This window comes from Atractosteus spatula, chromosome 9 (genome assembly GCF_055471065.1).
Source record: "Atractosteus spatula isolate fAtrSpa1 chromosome 9, fAtrSpa1.hap1, whole genome shotgun sequence".
Lineage (NCBI taxonomy): Eukaryota > Metazoa > Chordata > Actinopteri > Semionotiformes > Lepisosteidae > Atractosteus > Atractosteus spatula.
In genome coordinates, this window is record NC_142714.1 from 43469461 (window position 1) to 43493521 (window position 24061).

Consider the following 24061-nt stretch of genomic DNA (forward strand, 5'->3'; position numbering starts at 1 on the left):
CAGACAGGTTGACGAAATTTGATTAACTTTATGAAGTACAGACTCCAGGTCATTCAAGTGTGAGATCTGATGACAAACCATTTTGATGACTTTGCAAGGGAGTGCTGAAGCTGTGAATTAGTAGAGGAGACAATGCAATTTATTTTACATTCAACAACTGTCATTAAAGGTGCAATAGATACAAGACATTCTCATATTTTGATGGCACCTTTGAAAGAACCTCTGAAACTCACCTGTCTGCTTTTACGTGCCTATTATCTTCGCTTTAGAAATATATATTTTGTGCATATTTTATTATTGAAAATATGACACAGCACAATAATTTTAATAATGAACACAGACATTTAGCTGTGATTGGCTACTCATTTCTCCAATAAGGTAAAGCTGAGTTGTAAAAATTATTCATCTGTTACTGGTGCTGGTAGGTAATAAGCTTTTTTTTGTTTGAAAATAATAGGTTTGGAGTATGTTTTTGAATAAGCTTCTTTTTGCTTGAAAATAATAGGTTTGGAGTATGTTTTTGGTTATTGCCAAGAGTAAGGATTAGTTTTGTTATTCTTTTCTCACTCAATGAGATTTTAGTACAATTAATTAATAAAGAGTACTTTTATATATTTTGTTTGTAGGGTCCACAAACTATTAAATATATGCTTGTCACTTTCTTCAAAGTCAAATATTTTCAAGATAATTTCAGTTTTCTGAATCTCTGTAAAATTTCAAATAAATTACATAATCTGTTAAATACAGTACATGGAAACACATTTTTTGACAAACCAATATATTTCTCACTGATTCTTCCTGACAGAGGAATTGAGCTTAATTAACAAGGTATAATACTGAAATTTATTATTTTTTATTAAGAGCAAAACTGCAATCAGATGCATCATTTCTGGGTGCAGTAAGAATGTATTCACCATGTAACAGTGTTGATTTAATTCACTAGCTCTGATTTGGATTAGTGTTTGTCAGAATCCACTGGACAGTCCCTGAAGAATGACAGTGATTCCCAAAGCTCTGGCTGAAATGCCCAAGCTACTGTAAATGAGTTAATAAAGACTAACTTGCACCTGCAGAACATAAATAGAGGCACACAACTTTACAATTAAACAATCAAATCAAATGAGCAAAAATATGTCTGTCTACGTCCCTAGAAATGCATCACAATGCCCGCAAGAACTAGAGGGAATGAAGTAATATCTTGAAACAAAGCAACACAAAGTGTTCATACTTTTGAAGTCACAAGGCGAAATCTAATTTACACTCAGCATGTAAAAGAAATTATCACAAGATGTGCTGGTAGTGAGCTGTGAATTAAGTTTGTTAAGGTGCCCCTGACAGATGTGTAATCATTGTTCCTAGGAAAACACAATCATTTACTTGTGCCTAGAGAGTTGATTCCAAGATATTAGTTAAACTGTCCCCTTTAAGCTGACAAAATAATTGCAAGATTAATGAGAGTTTTACATATTATTGTTAATAAAAACAAGTATACACAAAAATATAAACTGAAACATTTAGAAATGTCTAAAACAGATTTGTCTCATTAAATATATTTTCCCAATCTGACATCCATTTTCTGATTTTATTAATTTTATTTTTACTATTCATTTTCTCCTTAACAACAAAACCACAAAAAACAGCCTCTAAATATTGTGAAGCATGTTTGCTCATTTTTGCATGGGTAAAACAATTTTTGTGCAATTACGTAATGTTCCTGCATACATACAACAAAGAAAGAAAACAGTGCATTAAATGAAGTACTGTAAAACTCCATTTTAAACTTTATAGTTCTTTGCTAAACACTGCTTCCATAGGAAAGTTTATGTACATTTTTTTTAAGTTTCTAAGGCGAGCCTGAAAAAAAGATGTTGAACAAAACACTAGCTGCAGTTTAGTAACACTTTTCTGTGAGAGGAGTAGGGGACTACACATCTGTGATTTGTCTGTCATTTGTGAAATGAATAAATAGGAGTAAATGTGGCCTTTTCTGTTGACAATCCATTACCCTAAGACATGGTACTGTTGACCGGAGACATCTCACCTGTGGAGCAGTCACTACCAGTCCAGCTGGAGTCACAGGCACAGGTTCCTGTCTCAGGCAGGTAGGACCCGTGGCCTGAACATTGCTCCCGGCAGGAAGGGAGGGGGGTCTCACAGTTCGCACCCCCCCAGCCTGGCGAGCACAGACACTCCCCCTTTACACACACGCCTTGGCCAGAGCACAAGGGATCTAAGCAGTCCACTGGGGAAACATGTACATGTAGACTTTATGCACGGAACATGACTCTGTACAGTAAAATACAATTGAATGAAAAACAAATAACTCTAATGCATGTTATGATACATTTAGGAGTTTTTAATAAGAAGAGGTATGGTGCTCCATTTATATAAGAAAAATAACATCAGCGTGTTTGTTATCTGAGTGTGAAGGCCATGCACTTGAAATTGGGACAACATCGCAGTGTGAAGAAGCTGCGGCAGAGATTGTTTATTGGTCTCATTCTATTACATTTTGTTGGGAACCAGGTTGAAATATGTTAAGGTAACTGGTTTATGTTTTTACTGATTTTTTTTTTAAACTGTAATTAGCAAAAATGATAAAAATGTAATCCAATTAAAACGTCAGCATCCATCCTTTCTATTGAAAAATACATTTATGTGTTTGAGCACAACTCTCATTCCCTTTCAAATAAAAACTGAGGAAAAAAGATGAGCATGATTCATCTGGTGGGTTCTGGAATGTGATGCACATGGAGGAGAATCATTCATAATTTACATAATCTGAAATACGACTAGGCCATAATTATATCAAATGCATTTTCCCTGATGTTTTTGCAAAAACATAAATAAGAAACAAAGAAAATCCTGATGTTTTCTATCCACACTACATACAAAAACAGCTCATATACAACAAAATGAGACTGATTATCACAGTAAGAAACCTTAGTGATTTAAAGGTCTGTATTTTGTAATTTCATATAATAAAATATAAATGCTTCTAATTTGTATTTTTCAATATTTCAAAGATGTTTAAATTACCATGTATCATAAATAAGATAATTTTATATAACTCATAACTCAGCAATTATGTGCATATTAATGACAGCATGTACTATGTGACTATGGACAATTTGCAATAATTACACAACACCAGTGAATGAGTGATTTGCAAAATTAGCTTTTTCTCCTTTTTATGTCACAATATTCTTTTCAATATACGTAATTCAGGTCAGTACATACCTTTTGTCTCCAGCCTTTTAAAATTGTTACCACTATATAAATAATACCTTTGGTTCTTCTTAAAAAAAACAGAAATCTATGGGATTTAATAGCTTGTTTTCTAAAGAATAAGGACTCTATTCTTTGGTACAAGGTAATAATTTTTTAAACAACTGCTACCCATACATAGTTAATTTGTGTTCAAAAACAAAAGTGAAGCCTAAAATTACCTTGTTCACAGTTGGTGCCCTTATAGGTGGGGATACAGACACACACCCCTTTGATGCAGCTGCCATGATTAGAGCAGGTAGGGTCTATACACTGGTCCTCCTGAATGTCACACTCTGGACCCTTCCAGCCAGGATGACAGAGGCAGTGGCCCTTTTCATATTCCCCATTTCCACTGCACAGCACCGGGCAAGAATCTTAAACAAAAAGATGGAGTTTAGATAAATAATAATAATGAGAAGAAGAAGAAACTTAATTTCATATACAGTAGCCCTTAAAAGTAACCCCTCAAAGCATTTTACGGTAAGTGAAAAAAGGTTTACAAGGAGAAGATGCAACAAAATTTGCACAATTGAAAGCAAGAATTTAGAATGCAAGAACTGACTAAGTAAAAGCACTGAAGACAAAGGTTTTGAGTCTGGATTTGAAAGCGCTCAGGGAAGGTGAGTCTCTGATATCCTTGGGGATAGAATTCCAGAGCTCTAGGCGTAGCAAGAGAAGGTCCTGTCACCCTTAATGCGTAGACGAGCTTGGGGATAAACAGGAGACCAGAGTCAGATGAACAAAGGTTGCGAGGTGGGGAGTAGAAGCAAGATAATAAGTCAGACAGGTACTGAGGTTTCTTTAATAATCTTTGCCAAATCTTTTACGCTGAGGTTATTCACATCATGTCCCTTTGTTGCATTTTAACACAGAACACTTTCAGAAAACACTTCTCAGACCTGAATTATAGGATACTACAATATACATAATATACTGTACATGTGTAGTCATAGTTATTTAATTAAGGTAATTTGTGGCACTAATTGATTTATCTGCATGAGCTCCAGCAAACCTTTTCAGAGGCCTCTATGAAAGTCTTTTCCCAGAAAACATTAGTTAACTGCCTCACTATCAGACATCTGCTAATACAGAATAAACGGGAAAAACAAGCACATGTATCGCAGCACACAGCAAACAAATACACTGCTCTCCTGCACACTACACTTCATTCCATGAAATCCAGTTGAGTCACACAGTGTTTCAATTTGTTCAAGTGGCAACAGAACTGAACTCCTGAAACAGCAGCTAGCTCAAAGATTGTGTAGGCACCCTCTGGGCTTTTATAGAATGTAGCATGAAAATTGCCGTTTATGAATATAAAAAGTAAGCTGTGCTTCCAGACAAAAGAGCAAGTCTCAGCAACACAATTCTTCACTCCACCAAGTATAATATACTAGACATAAAGTGAATTAGAAATTCGGGGAAAAAAAGTCCTGCTTTTTGGAAATAAGCATGCAGCAAGCTTTACTTGAGTCTACCTTTCCTTTCTAGGAGGGTTTCTTGGCATCTCTCAGTGAATATTTATAATGCTGTTGCACTTGTTTGTAGCCACTATAATGCACAACACACCAGTTTAAAAAAGAAAAGCTTTTGTGGCAAGAGTAACAACTTGTTAACCTAAAGAAATGCTTTTTTTCTAGTCACTTATACAGTACAGTATATAGTATGAAACGAGGTTATAATGCCTCAGACGCTGTTAAGAATCTCAGTACATATACAGTAATAATATGAAAAAATGTGTAAGCTGCTTGCAAGAAGTGGAAATTTACTGTAAATGTCTTTCAATGCAGGTTAATTCCTTCACAGTGTGGTATCATTTAAGATTCTGGAGTGTTTGTGTTGATGTAGTCCTAAATTTTTGCTTTAAACTTTCTTCTTAATTAGATTCCTACTTTTTTTAAAGATGGTAATTGACAATTTACAGTAAACAGAAGTGACCAAATTGTCCCTTCCTTCTAAAAGGGCTTAAATGTACACTGAAAAACAACGCAAAATCACAGATGTTTTTTTTCTCATTTTGATCAAAAGATTCCCTAAATCATGCACAGGTAACTGTGATTTACTTAAAATCCAGCTTTGCATAAACAGTTGAGTGTGGCCTCAGTCTTGCTCTGTGTTGCCTTGTGTGCGTACTGTATCTTCTCTTATATGTGCATTGTCTGGAACATTTTCCTCTGTGTGTTTCCAGTGTTACCCTGTTAGTCAAAACTGAAAAGCATACTAGCGATGTGACATGTGCGGATGCTGCAAAAAAGAGCCATACAATTGCTCTGCAAGAGCATAACTTTAATTTCAAAGTACTGTACAGGTCACATTGATAATAATTTAGTACTAGTAGTTTTATATCATTAAAGTACTGTAATAATAATGATAATGATACAGATTTTGAGAACATACCATATGAGAGTTATGACTTATAGTTATGTACATTTAGTTTATGTAAGGTCATGTAGAACCAAATTTTTAATTTCTCAGATTGCAACATTGCATGGTTTGAGACATTTTCCACACCCTGCAGCAGCTGTTGCTGCTTCACTTTGTCTACAGAAGATATATTTGAAATTTTAATTTATTTAATTTTAGATATGATGAATCTTGCGCTAATTATGGTCTAATGCTACAATATTTGACTTCAAAAAGTATATATTCAAAATGTTTAAGAAAATAATCTAACTGCTAGTAGTAGAAGTGCTAGCTTCTTTACAATTCTAAAGAAGGGACTTCTAAAGAAGGGAGAGTATTATTAATGTACTGTAACTGTACTGATTTGGTGGTGTTGAGCACATAACGCCCTGTAGATGTTGAGTAACGATACCAGAAACAGTAGACAACAGAAAATTAAAAGCTGAAAATATTTTTTAAAATGAAATGAGATAAGTGTGTGTAAATAAATATCTGAAAGCAGCAGAAATCCACAACTCGGGCAGCTCTCACTTTTTTTTTACAAATATAAATGACATACTTTGGCCTTTGACTGTTTCTACATTCTCCATACCAGGTATTTGTTTTTCCTGTTGTGGTGGTCTCATTTCCAATTTAAATGAGCATATGTTAATTTAATCAATCAAGAACAATCGTATACTGAGGCTTTTAGGAAAGAAAAGTGCATCTTTATTGCCAACCATGCCAAAATGCAGTCCTTAATACCTCTGTATAATAAAAAAAGCAAAAGCAAACAGAAAGTTAAAGCACCCCTGCTTTAATAAATACTGCATAGTTCCTGGAAGTGAATCATTTAATTAATTTGTATTTTGCTTCAATGACTTCTCTATAAAGTGTGAAAGCATGAAAAAAATTATTGCTGTTGTTTACTAGTCCAACTCACTTCTTTTTTTTGTATATTCTAAATAAATATGATTCAAAGCCTGGAGTTAAGTACATTAGGTTATTAATGTTTGACACAAATTGCTTGTGGTAAAGAACAAAAATAATGAATCACAGCATACAATGATTAAGGCTTGTTTAGTTTTCAAAGCAGCTAACTATTCTTGTCAGGATGTAATGTTCCCACGTCAAAGCAGAATGTAATCCAATAATGAACCACAAAAGAAATCTTAATAACACAAAAGATTATGTTCTTTTCTGGTTTAGCTTTTGCATTTTTTAGTATCCAGAACATCACTTGTCTTTATCCTGGTATTACTTCCTTCAAAATACTTTACACTGCATGTAATATTTGGAGATAACTGTCTCCAAATTTGCAATTGATATTTAGCCACACCATTGGTGTAATAAATTCTGATTGCTTAGTGAAAGGAAAACAGGAGGACAACCTTGTGTATTTTCTTGTGAACCATATTTCTCTGTATTTTCCATTTTCCTTACCAGTGGGTAGCATAAAGTTTGAAAAAACTAAAAATGTTTGTTATGTTGTATAATGACAATTGCCAAAAAAAAGTAACTTAAAATAAGGATCTCTTTAATGTTTAAATTTGTTTCTGTGTACTGTGCCTTTTATCGTACAGTCACAATATTTCACAAAAGGAACATTTAAATCACAGTATTAGTATGATATAATTTGACTGACATTTACTTAGATATTTTAATTGATTCGTGGCATCATAAACTGGAATGACCAAAGACATCTTTGTAGTATCTTCATTAAGCAGAAATTAGGTTAACAAAATAATTTTTATATCACATAATGCTTGTTTTTTTCTGATGCGTAATATCATTATGTCTTCTTGTCCTCCAAACCCATACAAGGTCTCGGCAACCTTTCTAGTTTTCTGTTTGTAGACAGAAGCTCTCAGTTAGCAGCAGCACTTATCCCTGATGGTCTATTAGTCTCCATATCAACTCTGGCATAGCTCCACATTGGGATCAGTAATGGGCACATTACATTCGCTACAATAATTCCAAGGGATAACGTTCAAAGGAGAGAAAGAAAGGTGTAGGATCAGATAAAAGTAATAGACCCAAAGAAGCAGAGAACAGTTTATTTGAATCCAAAAAAGAAATAAAAATCGATTGCAAAGGGTTTTAGCACACATTCTAGTCACCTTAAAGTCAGGACTGCAGTAATGCAGTAAATAAATATAAAGAAGTTATATTTAGTAAACAAAGTTCACTAAAGGTTCTATTTTGCTTTTAAAATGGAAAATGCCCTCTCTGTGCTTTGTTATTTGTACATGTAGATTTACTAAATGTATTTTTATTAACCTACTTTGCGTTTATATCACATTATACACAGCATATTCTGCTGTATTTGTGTATAATCACCCACACACTTACTGTACTTGTACAATACTAAAAATAGTATATATGATTAAATTGCTTTGTAGAACGATTCCTGGGTGAATGTATGACTATTCTATCCTTGACTTTTTATTCTACAAATCAGAACATGGTATAAAGAGATCTTTCAGACAGAAATATTCAGCACTAAAAGACTCGAAATTCATTGGTCCTCTATATTTTACAGAATTATTATCCTTTTTAGAAATAGTTTTATAAAGAAAATTACTGTATGAGATGGATATGGAGGACAGTGATTTTTTAAAAAATTGGAACTTTCAGTTTAGCTGCTATTAAGTATTACAAAGCAGTTGAAACATTTACTTCACAACTGACAAGATACAAAAATCAATACTAGAAAGTCTCCTAGACTAGAAAAAAAACACTTTATTAATCAACAAAAACATATTAGCTTTAGCAGTGAATTGTCAATAAGAGAATCAAAAACTCTATATGTTGCAAGCTGCTATTGAAAGAGCACAACACAATATCAATAAACTGCAATAAATACAATAATAAATATTCCAGTCAATAGACAGAAATAAAAAATAATCTATTTGATAATCTCTTCCTTAGATGTACATTTTATTTATATTATATTACATGCATACACCTACAAGGCACAGAAAATTGGAAATTTCATAGCTTTTTATAGCTTGGAAATGCTATAATTGGACCAATTTAACACTTTTCAAAGGTCTTCAGTTGACAATAAATTAATAAGACCTAGAAAATCTGCCAGTTTCTGGCTCTCCAGGGCTGGATTTGCGCACTTATGGTTCAAGTGAATGTCTGCTATGTACACTGCATAAAATAAGAGTCTTATGTTATAAATAAAGAAAAACACTACCTTTTGCACAGTCAGGTCCAAGAAATCCTGTGAAACAATGACAGTGGCCAGAAATGCACTCTCCATTTCCATTGCAGTTTGTTGAGCACCCATCCATGGTTTCTAGGTACATAAAACACACACTCAGTAATAGCTTATAGGTAGAAATTCAATATTTCCTGATGAAGTTGTTCCGTAGTTGCTAAGGGCATCCAACAATTTATTTTTTATGTTTTTTTTTTGCCAAGAGAAAACAACCAGCAGTTTAACATGAAAACCAGGTGAGCATTTCTCCACTGATTGCTCTCTAGGCAGAAAGAGCCATTAGCAGGGCCTTGCAATGCTATACATCTGTACTTTTGAAAAACCATTTTGAAAACCTCTGGATTTGTTTTTAAAAGGAGTTATGGCTACTCTACACCCACTAATCTAGTGCTGTTGTACTTCTTATTCTCAACCTGGTGCTTGCCTTTAGAGAGAAAGACGAGGGATTCTATAAAGGGAAAATGGAGATCATAGGCTGTGTCATGTATGTGATACTGTATGTAACGTATTTGAACATGCAGTGTTTGAACTGAAACATGACGACAGCTATGAATTAATTACTGGGTACATAAATATTCATCACAGAAATCTTATGAGAGTTTGAAATGAAAAATCAAATTTCCACTACTAATTCATGTAAATAACTGATGAGATAAACTAAGATCCACAATCAAAACCTTAATTGTAACGCAACATGCAAATTTTACATTATATTGTGTATGCGGTATATAGTACACATACTGTATTCATATCAGTTATTTTTGCAATACTCATGTAGAATAGTCATATATACATTTTTACAATCAAAATACTGGTAATGGAAAAGATTTGTGATGAATATTTTATCAATAAGGGAGTTGTGGTGGTGCAGTGGTTAGCATTGTTGCCTTAGGTTCAAGTCCTAAGGCAGCCGGTGTGGTGTTTGTACAGTACGTTCTCCCTGTGTTTGCTTGGGTTTCTGCCAGGTGCTCTGGTTTCCTCCCACAGTCCAAAGACATACTGGTAGGTTAAATGGCTTCTGCAAAATTGGTGCTGGTGTGTGTTTGCAGCTACAGTATGTGTGCCCTGCAACAAACTGGCATCCAGGATGTATCTTGTCTTGTACTTGCACATGTTGCTTGGCTCCCCTGCAACCCTGGATCAGATAAAGCAGTTAGAAATTGTTACACAGGTGAAGATTTCCTGTTTTTATTTCTAACCTCTAAAGTTATCTTCGGCAATAATGGGCAACAGACCACCGCTACCAAAACATCAGTGTTTCATACAGTATATAGGGACAAGTGAGGACAAAACCACTGCAGTAGAAAAGTTTCAGCTTCTCCTCAACCACCCTCCCCCTTTGCGTAGTAACAATTCCCTTCTTGACCGTGCATCATGAATACATTAGTTTCTAAATTACCCCTGAAGCATTTACATTAGAATAAGTTAAAAATAGAATGAAAACCTTATCAAGAGCAGATGGGTAGTGGATTGGCGAATCCCATACCTTTCTTAACATATGCCTAGAGATTGGCAACCAAAGGTCAGTCAATTAAGGTGGATATGCTTTTTAGCTGTTTCAGAACCTATGAAAGCGTTTATTTGGAGAAATGTAGATGGCTTATTCAGAATAGTTTAATTGGACATTACACACATAACACAAACTGGGAACAAGAAACTTTCATTAAATTGCTCTGAGTCTCTGTTCGAATGTCAGAGAGAAACACTGCGTGTCAGCTCTTAGACAAAAAGCAGCAATCGTGACAGAATGGTTGGCAAAAGATAAAAATGAGCACAAAAATCCCAGAGCTCTGATGTACTATACTAGTAAAGTTTCAAACCATCATTACATTTTAAAGTAATAGCATTTTACCGGAAACCCAGAGGAATATTTCTTCTATAATCCATCATATAGAACCACATAAAGTACTAAAAAAAAATGCAAATTAGAATGTGATGACATTTGTCCTAAGAGGCCAAATAATTACAGTATATGTGTCTTCCATATTCTGCATTTCCATCTATTTTTGTGTTCTGTAATTTCACTTTGTATTCAATATTTCCTTTTTGGTTTTCAAGTGAGTGACTTACACATAGCTGTGGGAAGAAGATACTGATATGTAATGAACCCGTTTACTGGGTTTAACAACTTTTTTTTATTCATGGAAACATAACATTTTTCAATGAAATAATTTATGATAATGTATACTATTCATCCAAATAATGTTAGAAAAGCTGCTCAAAACATACATATAAATATGTTGTTAAACATTAAGTTATTTTCATATTTATTGTATACACTGGGGTTTTTAGGTGAATAAATACATTACAGCTTCACGAAATTGAATATATGGTGAAAATTGATGGGATAGAAAATACTAACTAGAACTATAGTAGGATGAAGAAAAACCTAGAACAAGGGTGAATGGTGTTTAGCAGCTGCAAAACGTAACACATGTCATTTTAATTAGTAAAACATTTTAATTTTGGAAGAAGCAAAGTGGTGACAGTGATTTTATTAGTGTACAAGAACTGTATTTTCTCTGTTATTTATTATGGAGTTTGAATAAATGAACCAGCCCTCTTGCTTTTGAAACACTGCTGTTTACTGTTGACCTAAGGACACAGTGGTCAGAAACCCAGTTTTTGGGCAAGGGAACTATAAAGCCTATTGTATCCAAGTTAACATCTGTACAGAATTAATATAATTATTACCAATTACAGTGGTCAGGACAAACACTTGTTCCATCTTTTTTCCATCATTGTAGAATGCAAGGTACCAAGTTCCTGGATCCATATATTCAATGAAGCCTGTCTCTTGGAGGGATGTAAGAATCAAATTCCTTGGAGAAGAGCTGGAATCATCGGAAACCTTTGCCTCTTGTTTAATCAGTTGTTTCCCATCCAGCAGCTTGACAAAATCAAACTGTAAAACAAAACAAAAAAACTGAGACCAAGGACTGGTTTAAGTCACAAAGTAAGCTCCTACTTAGAATGAACAGTGTGCTTGACATGTGTTTGTACAGTATCTCTTTTGTTAGGGTCCCTCTTCCTTCAGGAAATCAAAGAACTCTGTTAACAGATAACAGATTGTCAAAGTAAAAATTCAGACAAACTGCAAAACAAAAAGTAAATAAAACAAATAAAAAGTAGCTTGACTTCAACTGTTTACACAAGTATGACCAGTGCTAAATATTGTATAATGCATGTGTTTATTAAAAAATGAAGATGTTGAAAATGGAAAAATCTGGTGCAACATATTTATTTAAACGACACTGACATGTGTCAAGAGTTCTCTCTCTATAATTCTTTTTCATAAAATATAAAACTGAAAATCTGCATTAGAGCAAGGTGATTGAACTGAAAGATATGCACAAGAAGACTACATCGCCCAAGGCAGACTTGGAGAGTAATATGGCTGTACACTCAGTGGTGTCATTCGTATTTGTTTGCATTTCAAAAAAAAAAGAGAAAGAAGACTTGGATCACTCAATATCTCCTTTTAGCTGGTATGAAGAATTCACACCTTCAGGCCACAAAATATTTTTTTCCTCCACAACGAACTGAATGCTGATGATTCAAACTTTGCCATCCTGCAATATCTGCAGGCAACAAAACTGCTCTTGTGAGCAGCAAGAGTCAGATAAATTCAAGAGCAATACTCAGCCAAGTGTTCCCTCTGGGTTCAGGGATGTGGGTAATTTTGTTTATAATTCAGAAACACACAGCAAGTCATTTAGAGGTACCATTTGGCTCTGCATTGTAAAACTTCTGAAAAACAAACAAGCAGAGTAGCTTTTGCATCACAACTACTCTGAAGCAGCATTGTCAGTCCCTGCTGGGGGAAAGGATGTCACATTGTATGCGATAAGTAATTCTAACAGTTAAGTCAACCCTTGTCATAATTACTGCTTTAATTTCTCTGAGAGCAAAATATCAGAATTTTAGAAGTACGGTATACTTGAAATGTATGTTAGCAATGTAGTTATAGGTGAGGAATGTGTCACTTTGATGAAGAATTTTAGATGAGGTTTAAATAGGATAGCCTCTAAAGGACATTTGCTTATTTTATTAACAACAAATATTTTTTAAAAAAACATGTACAGTAAGAGATGATCATCTTCTTCTGCCTCAGTCTTTCTGACTGAAAAATTCTGGATTCTTTCCAGAAATGTACCCACATGCCCTCTGCTGTAATGACAAAGTCTCCTTGGAAGAAACGTTAATGTACACGCTCGGCAGACTACCCAGAGGACACAAACGCAAATAAATGACAACAGATTCCAATTATATCTCATCGTGTAATAGCTCACAGGTTTGATCAGATGAGGTAAGAGGCATTAAATAATGAATCCGTGGAGAATGCATGAGAATGACTATAGTGCTTGGCTGGGTGACCTATAAAGAATTCTATCAGTTTTAACTGAATATAACTATTTCTGGTCAAGAAGAACATATGCCTATTTGTACAAGTGAATCCCCAGGAAAAGCTGAAGTGAAGATGAGTCAATGTCAATGACTACACTGACACACACTGAGTTTGGCTCTCCTTATGCTGAAGTGTAATTAAATATTGTATAGTATCTCTATAACACCAAGAAAGGATAACTAACAGGAAAAATCTTGATTTTTATTGAATCACATGTTTATATTAAGTGAGAGTACTGTCTGTCATCTTAGCTCCTCTTTGTTGATATTTGGATCAATATTTTAAGTATTATAAGGGCTGAAAACAGGAGAAACACCATTTAATGTATTTCAAAAACATTCCTAGAACACTGTGGTTTTAAAGACGTTACACTAACAATGCATTTGTCATTGTGGCATAGACTATTTGGCTGCTGGATAAATGTGTTTTCTGCATTTGCATCTCACTCAAGTAACACAGATTAATGCTGATAACTTTCAAATTGTAGTGGATATATAAAATAAACTTGATGGAGCCAGCTACATATTTAACTGGCTAAAAGAAGTAACATACTGTATATACAATACATTTCTGTGAAATGTCAGCAAATTGAATTGCAATTTCCAATGCTATCAAGTTTGCAGAGGAGTGACATGAAAAGCAACATTTAGTTAATACAATGAAATAATAAGAATGGTGAAACAGAGAGAAGTAAGGTAAAGCATGATCCAAACTAACAGGGCATCTGTGCATAAGACTGATACATATTTAAGTCAGAAGAACAATAAAATACTGTTCAACACTCACTGTAATTACAGTAATTTAATTGTACTTAAGGGAAAACATTTTGGGGATAGAGAAATTATGGTCCTATAAATAGAAATGTTATGTACCAACTACAGGACCACTCCTCACTGATTTCACATTTTCTCATTCAAATATTACAGCATACAAAGCTAAAAATAGAATTATGATTTTAACGACAAAGAAGGAATTCTCTCATCTTTTGTAAGAATAAGAGATACAATGCTTTAAAAGATAAAAGAGTTCACCTGAGTGTGCGTAGGGGGGATATTTCTTCTTCCATAAATTCCTAGCAAGGCATCTTTGGCCAGGGAGATGTTGAATTTCACATATGTTGGATGGTGAACGGTAATATGAAACCGCCAAAAAAGTCCTGGAGGAATGGTCTGCATCACTTGTGTTCCAACATCCACTTCTCCTCTGTCTATTGCTCTACCTCTTTGAAACACAGTTTTGTCTGAAATAGAAAAGTAGGACACCACCACACAGTAAGGCAGTGGAGAAAAAGAGGTTTTCAAGCAATGCCCGAAGACTAAGGTTCTAAATATTTTTTGAAAAACGTACAAAATACAAATGTTTCTCTGCTTTGTTTTTGTAAACATTATTTACCATATTTTTAACCTTTTTTCAGTGTGAGTAATGAAACATACCAAATCCTAGGAAGCTCCCATGGCATAAGTACAAACTTCACATGTTTTAACACTTTATGAACAGGCTGACAGATAAAGCCAATTCAACAGAATGCTTCTTTATCACTAATAATAGGAACCTTAGAAACAATGCTGTAAGTGGTCAGCTTGTAAAGGTAGTTCTCAATTTACTCTGGGGAATGCATTCCTGAAAAAATGTCATGCATTTCAAAAATGTGTAAATTAAAAACCTATTCCTTATAAGAATGACTGTAAATACTGTAGGTGAGGATGCTTTCTGGCATATTCTAGCCTCTCCTAGCCAAAGGTTTGGACTCCTAAATGACACCATTTAGGTGTAACATTTAGTAATGTAAGATGTTTATATATTGTAGCTGTAATAAAAGTAAACATTACATTTTTGTTCATGGTTATCAATTTCATTTAAAGCATGAAGGAAAGACCTGTTAGTGATGGGTGTTGAATGGTGGAAAATGAATGAGTCACATGCCCATAGACAGATCTGGACTGCACTACCTTCAGTTCTTTTATTGTCAGTTAGCCTTTTAAATGTTATTTTAAAGTCTCATAAGTAAAATTATAATATGCTTCCTTATTTAGAGCTTTAGCTGATTATTAATTGATACAGTAACTGTTCAACAATGTGTTCATCTTAAAATGTTTTCACATTAACAAAACAGTTCACTTCCTCTTTGCACCCTTAAATAAAAATAAAGCATTTTTTACTATTACCAAAAGGCTGCATTAACAGTAAGAACATGTTAAGGAAAATGTGTTACTTCACGTTACACTACTGCTTATGAAGTTTTTAAGTTGACAATGTCTTCCAGCGAAACAGAAACTGAATATGTGGATATACAGGACCCAAATGTATTTTGTTTACTTCTTATTACACAATCATTGTCAAGGATTTTATTTCTTCGTGTTGACAGATAATTCATACTTTCAAAACCTTTTTAGCTCATAATCGAGGGTTGTTTTCTAATGACTTTAAATCCATTTTATTTACAAATTGCTTGCATTTAACTACTTTTCACAAAGTAGCTTACTTTGTTTTAGGGTTTTATTGATTTAATTTTAGATTTACAAACATTAGGAACAGAATAAGGTACTAAAACACATTTGAAAGATTTATTTAATAGTGTAAGATGATGGGAAATCAGGCTGGAAGAACATTAAGACAAACATCACCTAAATTCTTGTGTGACACCCAAGTGACTCTATACAACCCCAGTGCGACAATGCATACTTGTAGAGTATACTGTCTCAAACATTCAGTCCAATTTAAATTGCCTGTTAAAGGACAAGCATGTTAAAGTGATAACTAATTTGTCCTAAATTAGGAAGGTAAATATTTTTGAGATCTTTTAAACCAAAAATGCACAAATTAAGAACACGTAAATCGATAACTACCTCTATGTATCATTATCATTGTATGTATCATTGTCATGCTTTGACTCATCTTACTGTACATATACCTGTAGTTTCAATTAAGCTTTCATAATAAGCAAGTCCTTCTGATGAAACTAATGACATCATTCAGAATGTTATCCTAATGTGATCTGTAAGCAAGACCAGCATGAAATGTTTTTCTGTACACACTTCACACATACCCAGTAGGGCATCCTTTATTTCCCACTAATGCAAAATCAGATGATCGTTTTTTTCAGTTTTAAAGATTAAAGATGATCAATTAGTTAATTCTTTGCCATTTTAATTATTAATTATCTTGTTTTTCCAAAATGCAATAACCCGTGTTCTGGGAAAAATAATGTTAATATCGACTAAACCTACATACTGTACATGTTGTAAGAACATAAGGCTACAAATGTGAGGAGACCATTCGGTTCATCTAGCCCATTTGATAGTTAATATTTAATTGATTAAAGAATCTCAGTCAGCCATTCCTTGAAAGAAGCCAGTATTTTAATTTCAACAATATGACTGAACAGCTTGTTCCATACTCCCACAACCCTTGGGTAAGTACTTCCTGTTCTCAGATTTAAAAGTTTCCACTTTGTCCTATAGTTTATGTTTCGGTGTTTATTTTGAAGAATTCTGCTGGGCTGACTTTGTCAATGACTTTGAGGATTTTCGAATACTTGTATCAGGCCCCCTAGTAATCTTATCTGTGCGAAACTAAAATGTTTCAGTTCTTTCAGCCTGTTCGTGTAGAATAGTCACATTTCTACAATGTGGTGAATAAAATTATACACAATATTCTAAATGAGGCAAAAAATGACCTAATTAATTTTCATAAGGAGACTCTTCTATCTCAGTGTTTCCCATTTTGTACTAGTTTGACTGTCTTGAATTTTATTTAGATCTATTTGAATTTCATCTGCTTCTTCTACAATGTTTGCTGATACTACTAATTTCGTATTATGCAAACTTGGCTAGTTTACAAACTCTGCCAGAATATAGGTCATTTATACACATTCAGAAGAGCCATGGTCCAAGCATAGATCTCAGTGGTACTCCAGTAATTCCAACTAATTGAAAGACTGAGCTTCGTCGGCAATTGATTGAGGCAGGAAAGAAAAATCACATTGCTGCTTGCAAACAGTGACATGAATCAATTCAATTAATTGATGGTAATATGCCTTTTAGACCAGATTTTACAAAGCAGTTTCCTAAACAGTAAGACAACACATAAGGAAACATTAAACTGAGTCCTTTCCACTCTGCAAAAAATAAAGAAAGGGGGTTGTTGACTGCAGTGATGTGGACTGTTTATTAACATGTTTCGGACAAATCCCAAAACATGCTAATAAAACCTAGCCTGGTCTTATTAAAGTCTTTCCAATTCTGTTTCCAAGAGAGAAAAAATCACATGAACTGGAGCACAGATTCACAAATTGATTAAAACTCATGGCCTTGAAGTTATCTGGATGAAACAATTAGACCTATAATCTATTTTCTACAAAACTAATTGTCTTTCCAACATTATTTTTAGAGTTCATTTTTAACTAGCAGCATGCGTTTTACATAACAGGTAATTTCTTTTTTTTTCTTTTCAATTAGAGTTATTATTTCCCAGTGCTTAATGAATGGCAAATCGGGCCAGTATTTTAATACCTTGTCTGCTTGAGGTGTAAAGAATGGAGATAAAGATGTCTTGTCTCTCTTTACACACCAACCTGATAGGTGCAGATAACAAGTTTAATGATTTTTCAAAGAACTTGCCTAAGGAGGCATAAAAATATCACAGAAGAGCAGGTCACTATAATTAAGGGAATTCAATTAAAGGGTTTGGAACAGTACCTAATAAGATTGTGGGCATTCTTCCTATTTCAATTGCCAAATTAATGTCAGATAAGTCAGGGCATAGATAATTCCATAGACCTAGAGTTTTTTATTTAATTTTTAACCCTTTATCACCATCTACTGGGAAATAGAGATACTGATTAAGAAAACAAAACTTCTATTAATACATGAAACTAATAGATTATGCAACATATGATTTCATGTACATAATACATTATTTGAATTTACAAAACCACTCCAAATGAACAATGTTTTCCAGTTTTTAAAAACTGAAAAAATATATTGGTACCCTCATACTAAATTGCATCCATATTATCTTATCATACAAATCAGAGGGAAGGCCACAGTGTGTCATTTAACAACACAAATTAGTAACCATATCACAGTACAGTAGCTGCACAAGAGATTTTTACTAAATCTGCAGAGACCCAAAGACTGTATCACAACATACTTAAATCAATAGTGGTGATGAACCAAAGTACAATCAATTCGAAAGTCATGAGATGAAAGCTACTGCAGAATATCGATGTCTTCTTCTTTTAAAATCTATTTGCATGATATCATTCAACATTTCAAAAGCTGTAATGTTTTATCTGCTAGCAGTAGGGCTTCATATCACATTCTGTTATTACATTACACATATGAAAAGCAAGAGTCACATTCAGATGTTCTTTTTTCTCTTTCTCTCTTCTTCTCTTTTAATAAGAGGTAGTATTCTACCAGGATGTAGATTTATCTTTTGATGATTTTCTTAATGTTCAGCAGACATTTATGAATTTGGTATATAGTCATCTTATCATCATCATCTTATTTTGCGCAACTTTATAATTGTGTGGCAGGGTCCCCTAACCCACTAGTGTGGTGTGGAGTACTTATGCACATAAACCCTCTTTAAAGCTTTAATAACATTACTAGGGAATTATGAAAACATAGTGAGACTGGACCACACTTTTTAAGTGGAAAACAATTCCTAATCCAACTTGATCTGTAACCTGCTTCACTGTGCTGTATTTTAGGTGTGAACCTAACCTTAAATAATGGGAGAGGAGCACGTGCCTCTCCATTTAAATCTTAACCTTAAGGATAAAATAACCTGCTTTTCCCTTTTTAACCATTAACCATTGAGAAAACAAAAGCTAAACCATGGCTTCCATTTTAAATGATGAAAGAACCAGCCAGTGTCTCCCTACAAATTCTAAACTTTTTTCCTGGTCTAACTGTAACTTTGAACTAGCCTGATATCACATCTAGCTGACTAGACACCTAGACCCATGCTCTGAACCTTTTTATGCATAATTTGTTTGAACACAATTGCAACAGGTCTTACACTCATTGTCTTGTGTGGTTGCCTACACTTTCTCTTTCAAATTGGTCTCTAAGACACAAACTCTCCGAGAAACTGACAAGCAGCTAAGGGATAGGGCTGCTAGTTAACAAGCATCTCGAAAAAGGGAACCTGATGTAACACCAAAACACAACTTGAAATATACAATCACATTCTTGAATTTGATGGTTATTTTAAAGGCCAATGTGTAGATGTGAGACTTCTTTTTAAAATCAGTCTATGATGGTCTGTTTCCATTTACTTGCCCTCTAACCTATGGATTGCAGTCTTCTGGTTTTTATCCCAAATGATGTCTGAAGGACCTGATTAAATGTTTCTTTTGTTAATATTAAAATAATAACCCTAGTGGAGATATTTAAAAAGGTCTGCTTAATCACAGTGCTATGTGATTACTTCCATTAAGGAAGATCATTAAGGTCTCAACCAGAGCTCTCTTGAATCTGAGGCCAGAAAGTAGAGTGCCTGTAGAATGAAAGCGAAACTTTATCACACTGCATGATTGGCACATTTATTAGAAAATAATAAAGAGGTTATCAGTCAGAGCTTCAAGTAAATGCCTTAGAGGTGGATACATGAGCATTTACATTGCAAACATATATTCAAATACAGAGAATGTAAAGAAAAAAGGTCTAACAATTTATGACTGAGTTTTGCATTGTATTTCACTACCAGTAACAATCCTGAATCCTATTATATAGCAAACATAAAAGCACATTAAATGCACTTTGGAGCACATTAATAGCACACATCTATTAGAACAGGGTTACCAAATGTTTAAGTAAAAACTGAATCATCATCATTTTTAGCCTAATTTTTGTGCCACTCAGAAACAGTAAAAGTATTAAATTATCCTAGTGTTAATATATTATTATTATTATATAACTGATTACACAGTTTGTCATTACACATGGCCCCTGAAAATACTGTATGTTCTATGATTATCTAGACACAGGTGCTACAGTAAAATTCATAGATTTATACTGTACTCATGTATGGGTTCTGAAGGCTATTGTAGTTTCATTACATTTCATTTTTACTTTTATATATGTACTATACATGATTGTAGCATTTTAAAAACCTAGTTCTCCAATCCAAAAATTGCCATGTGAAATTATTGACATCTGCTGTTTCCTTTTCATATTCTTCATAATGTATAGATGCAGCCACCTAGAAAGCACAACGCACTGCAGGCACTGTGGTATCCTAAACAGCAATGCATCATGGTGTTTTTATTTTTTCTAACAATCTGATGCTGGACTGCACTACTCTGCAAAACAGGTGCAGTTAATCCTTAAAGTACAATAGCTGCCTGTGGTTGTCAGGTTAATCTCTACAGTATGTTTACTAACCTATTGGTGCTTTCCTGCGCTAATCATACTGTATGCATACTCCACTCACAAAATCCAGAAGTATTGCAGATATTTGTCTGTCTCCTCATGTCAGAGCAAGTAGTCAAATATAAAGTTAAGCATGTTATAAGAAGGCAAATAGTTCTAAAAACTATAATTATATCAACTAATAAGAAGAAAAATGGCTAGCTATAGGAAAAAAAACTATATATCACAATAAAATATTTTAGGATTTAATTACAAAAAGTATTATACATAATGGCTTAAAATTTAATTCAAAAGCAAATAAACACATACAAAATAGATGGCAGACTAAAATAAAAGTTTCGAGTAGTTCGTAAGCAATTACAATTTTGATTCTAATGGTGATTCCATTTATTTATAATTTAGCTATTATTCATTATTAATGTTAATAATATACTTTATACTGTGATGTATACAATTAATATAAATATCAATACAGAATATATATTATTTGTTATATTTATTTTATTACTATTAGAATCTTTATTATCCCCAAGGGGCAGTTTGTAATAGAAACTACTGCTTGTGCAATACTGTAGATGTCGGAACTCTACCTACAGTATGCTTAAATATGCCTGGTCTGTCATTCCATTGAAAAGAACTGTCACTCCCCATAATTCCAGTTTTATTTTGTACATAAGATTATTTACTAGAAATTGTAGTTTTGGTTTTAAGTTTTGAGTAAGGAATATTAAGATATAAGCTTTTAATTGTTTGATAGCCTGTTTTCCCTATATCTCATTATTACTGCCCTCTCATTCTATAGAATGATAAAGAAAAGAACTGTTATTCCTTGCCATTCCAGTTTTATTTGGTACATATTTGAATTTACTGGAAATGGTATTTTTGGTTTTATGATCGAAGTCAGGGTTTATAATCTTTTAACTAATAGGCAATACTATTTATATTATAAAATATTGTGAGTAGCTCATTTAGTTTGGTAGCAATGTGGTAACAACATCCTGTACCAACAATGTAATCATTGTATTTAATGTAATTATTTGGCACTAGGACAGTATGCATAAAGCATGATTAGCGCAGGAAAGCATTGATAGGTAAATATAATAGATTTTCTTGAAAACCACACACAGCTGCAGTATTTTAAGGATTCACTGCTCAGTAAATCACAATATTAACAATTTCAGTTGTTTTGCATTAGTTTAAAATTACAGCATGTTTTTAAATGCCATGCCTACTGGTTTATTATTATTATTACAAACACTGACAAATGGAAAATTTAGTTTGCCAGAATTTAACAAATGTAACTATTATTACAAGTAAACTAATATTTATTTGATTATAGTCTTCCAGTTATGTACAGAAACTAATTTCAGTAACATAAATAAAAACACTTCAACTCCAATAGACATGTATAGGCAATTTGCATTAAAGAGCATCTGGAATATCTTTTAAAGTTTCTTTTTGCACATCATAACTACAAATATCTGCACTACTGAAATATTAACAATTACAGAGGTGTACCACTAATAAACGGATTAAAATGTGCCACTAGAATGTATAAATTCTGTTTATTAATATTGCTTTTCTTAAATGTGAATTCTGCCAAAATGGCATTTTAATACAATCTGATTTAAAACTAACTTTTACTTAGCAATACTGGTGGTCTTAGAGTGATTGCTTTTCAATTGAAAAAAATGTTTGATATTGATAGGGATATTTGCATGGGATATTGTCAGTGTGTACAACTGCCATTGAACATTGGAAATCCTGGTTGTTCAAAACCATCAAGTACTGTATATATATTAATAGCAAAGCTTGTGCAGCTGCCTCACAAGTTTGTCTTGGCAATTGCTGTCTTGTGGTTTTTAACAGTTTGAATACATCTCTGAACATTTTTATTACTTTTGTCTGTTGATCAGGTCATTAAATGAAATTGTAGACCTACTGTATATAATATATACTGATGGAAAAAAGAAACTCAACATTTTCTGGAATGAGAATACTATAGTAATAGCTTATGTATTTTCACAAAAAGTCGTCAATTTGTTTTAAGCCCTCTGACCAGAAATACAGAAACCTCCTTAGGTTTTATCAAAAGAGGTCCTGGTGGAAAAATGCCTGATCAGGTCACCTTTACAAAGGCCTTATTTCAAAGCTTAGGTCACTGCAATAAAAAGACCATACTTAGTCAGTTTTCTGTGCATTCCATAATGCCTCGAATGTCACCAGAAGCAAGGGAGAGGGCCATTGGCATGCTGCAGGCAGGCATGTCATGTGCCAGCATTGCCAGACACTATGGAGTAAGCCGCTCCACTGTGTCTCGACTGCAGAGAAGGTTTCAGCAGACCAGCAGGACAGATGACCGTCCAAGATCCGGTCGCCCTCGAGTGACCACAGCAGAGCAGGACCGACACATCAGTCTGGTCCATCTGAGAGATTGTATCAGATCTGCCACCTGTACTGCTGCTGAAACTGCCAGCAGACACAATGCCCATATCAGTGACAGGACAGTGAGGATCCATGCTGCTGGCCTTACAGCAAGGCGACCTGTCAGAGGCCCTCTGCTCACACTTCCTAGACGTCACACCTGACTGACTTAAGCCAGACAGAGGCTGTGATGGACTCGTCAGCAGTGGCATCAAGTCCTCTTCATGAATGAGTCACTCTTCAGCCTGTTCCATGCAGACGGGAGGGCCAGAGTGTGGAGGAGGTGTTGTGTTTCTTTTGAAAATGAAAATGTGTGTGAAAAACTGGTATGTGTACATTTTACGTGCAACTACTCTCACTTCATACTTTCACATCACTATTCCATTTTTCAATATTATCATGTTTAAATAATGTTTATATGCCCAAAGAGCTGATTTTAAAAATTTAAACCAGCCAAGTTATGTGAATGAGGAATCAAAACATTTGACACGTTAAAGGCTGGCCTTAAAAGTGTGAGTGGGGAATTTAGACATTGAGATACATGCAAGGTTTGATTTTTCTCTGTTTCCCACTTTCCCATTTACCATCACCACATTTTCAAACAAAGGTGACAAATCTAAATCTACAAAGTAGAGCATTAATTAATTTCTAATCTTGATCAGCCAGTAAGATCTTGGCAAAGAGATAATAAAGGTTTGGAGCATGGCTTCTAGGAAGTGATTATAAAGCAGTCTCTTCACCTTCTTTAATTAACTGCCTAAGGTGGTTATCATCATTAATTTGAGATTCTGGACAATATAAAATAAAATGATCTGGCAGCATTAAACACCTTGTATGGCACACACAGCATTATAAATTCTTTTAATCTCTCACTAGAACTGGATTTTTTTTCTTCTACTTTGAAGTCAAAAGAATGGAAGTGTCAGACAGCTTTAGTAAAGATGGTTATAAAGCACAAACGTTGAC

The 24061-nt window shown here is 34.0% G+C and overlaps 1 protein-coding gene across 1 annotated transcript in view; it reads right to left on the bottom strand.

The window, feature by feature from the left end:
• tenm1 (teneurin transmembrane protein 1) overlaps positions 1–24061 on the bottom strand; it is a 214199-nt gene that overhangs the window by 81198 nt on the left and 108940 nt on the right. The window contains exons 6-10 of the mRNA XM_088925605.1: positions 14321–14529; positions 11576–11786; positions 8858–8959; positions 3450–3644; positions 2042–2242 (exon numbers count right to left, since the gene is read on the bottom strand). Of these exons, the coding sequence (XP_088781731.1) occupies positions 2042–2242; positions 3450–3644; positions 8858–8959; positions 11576–11786; positions 14321–14529 (918 nt within the window). The remainder of the gene's footprint in view (positions 1–2041; positions 2243–3449; positions 3645–8857; positions 8960–11575; positions 11787–14320; positions 14530–24061) is intronic.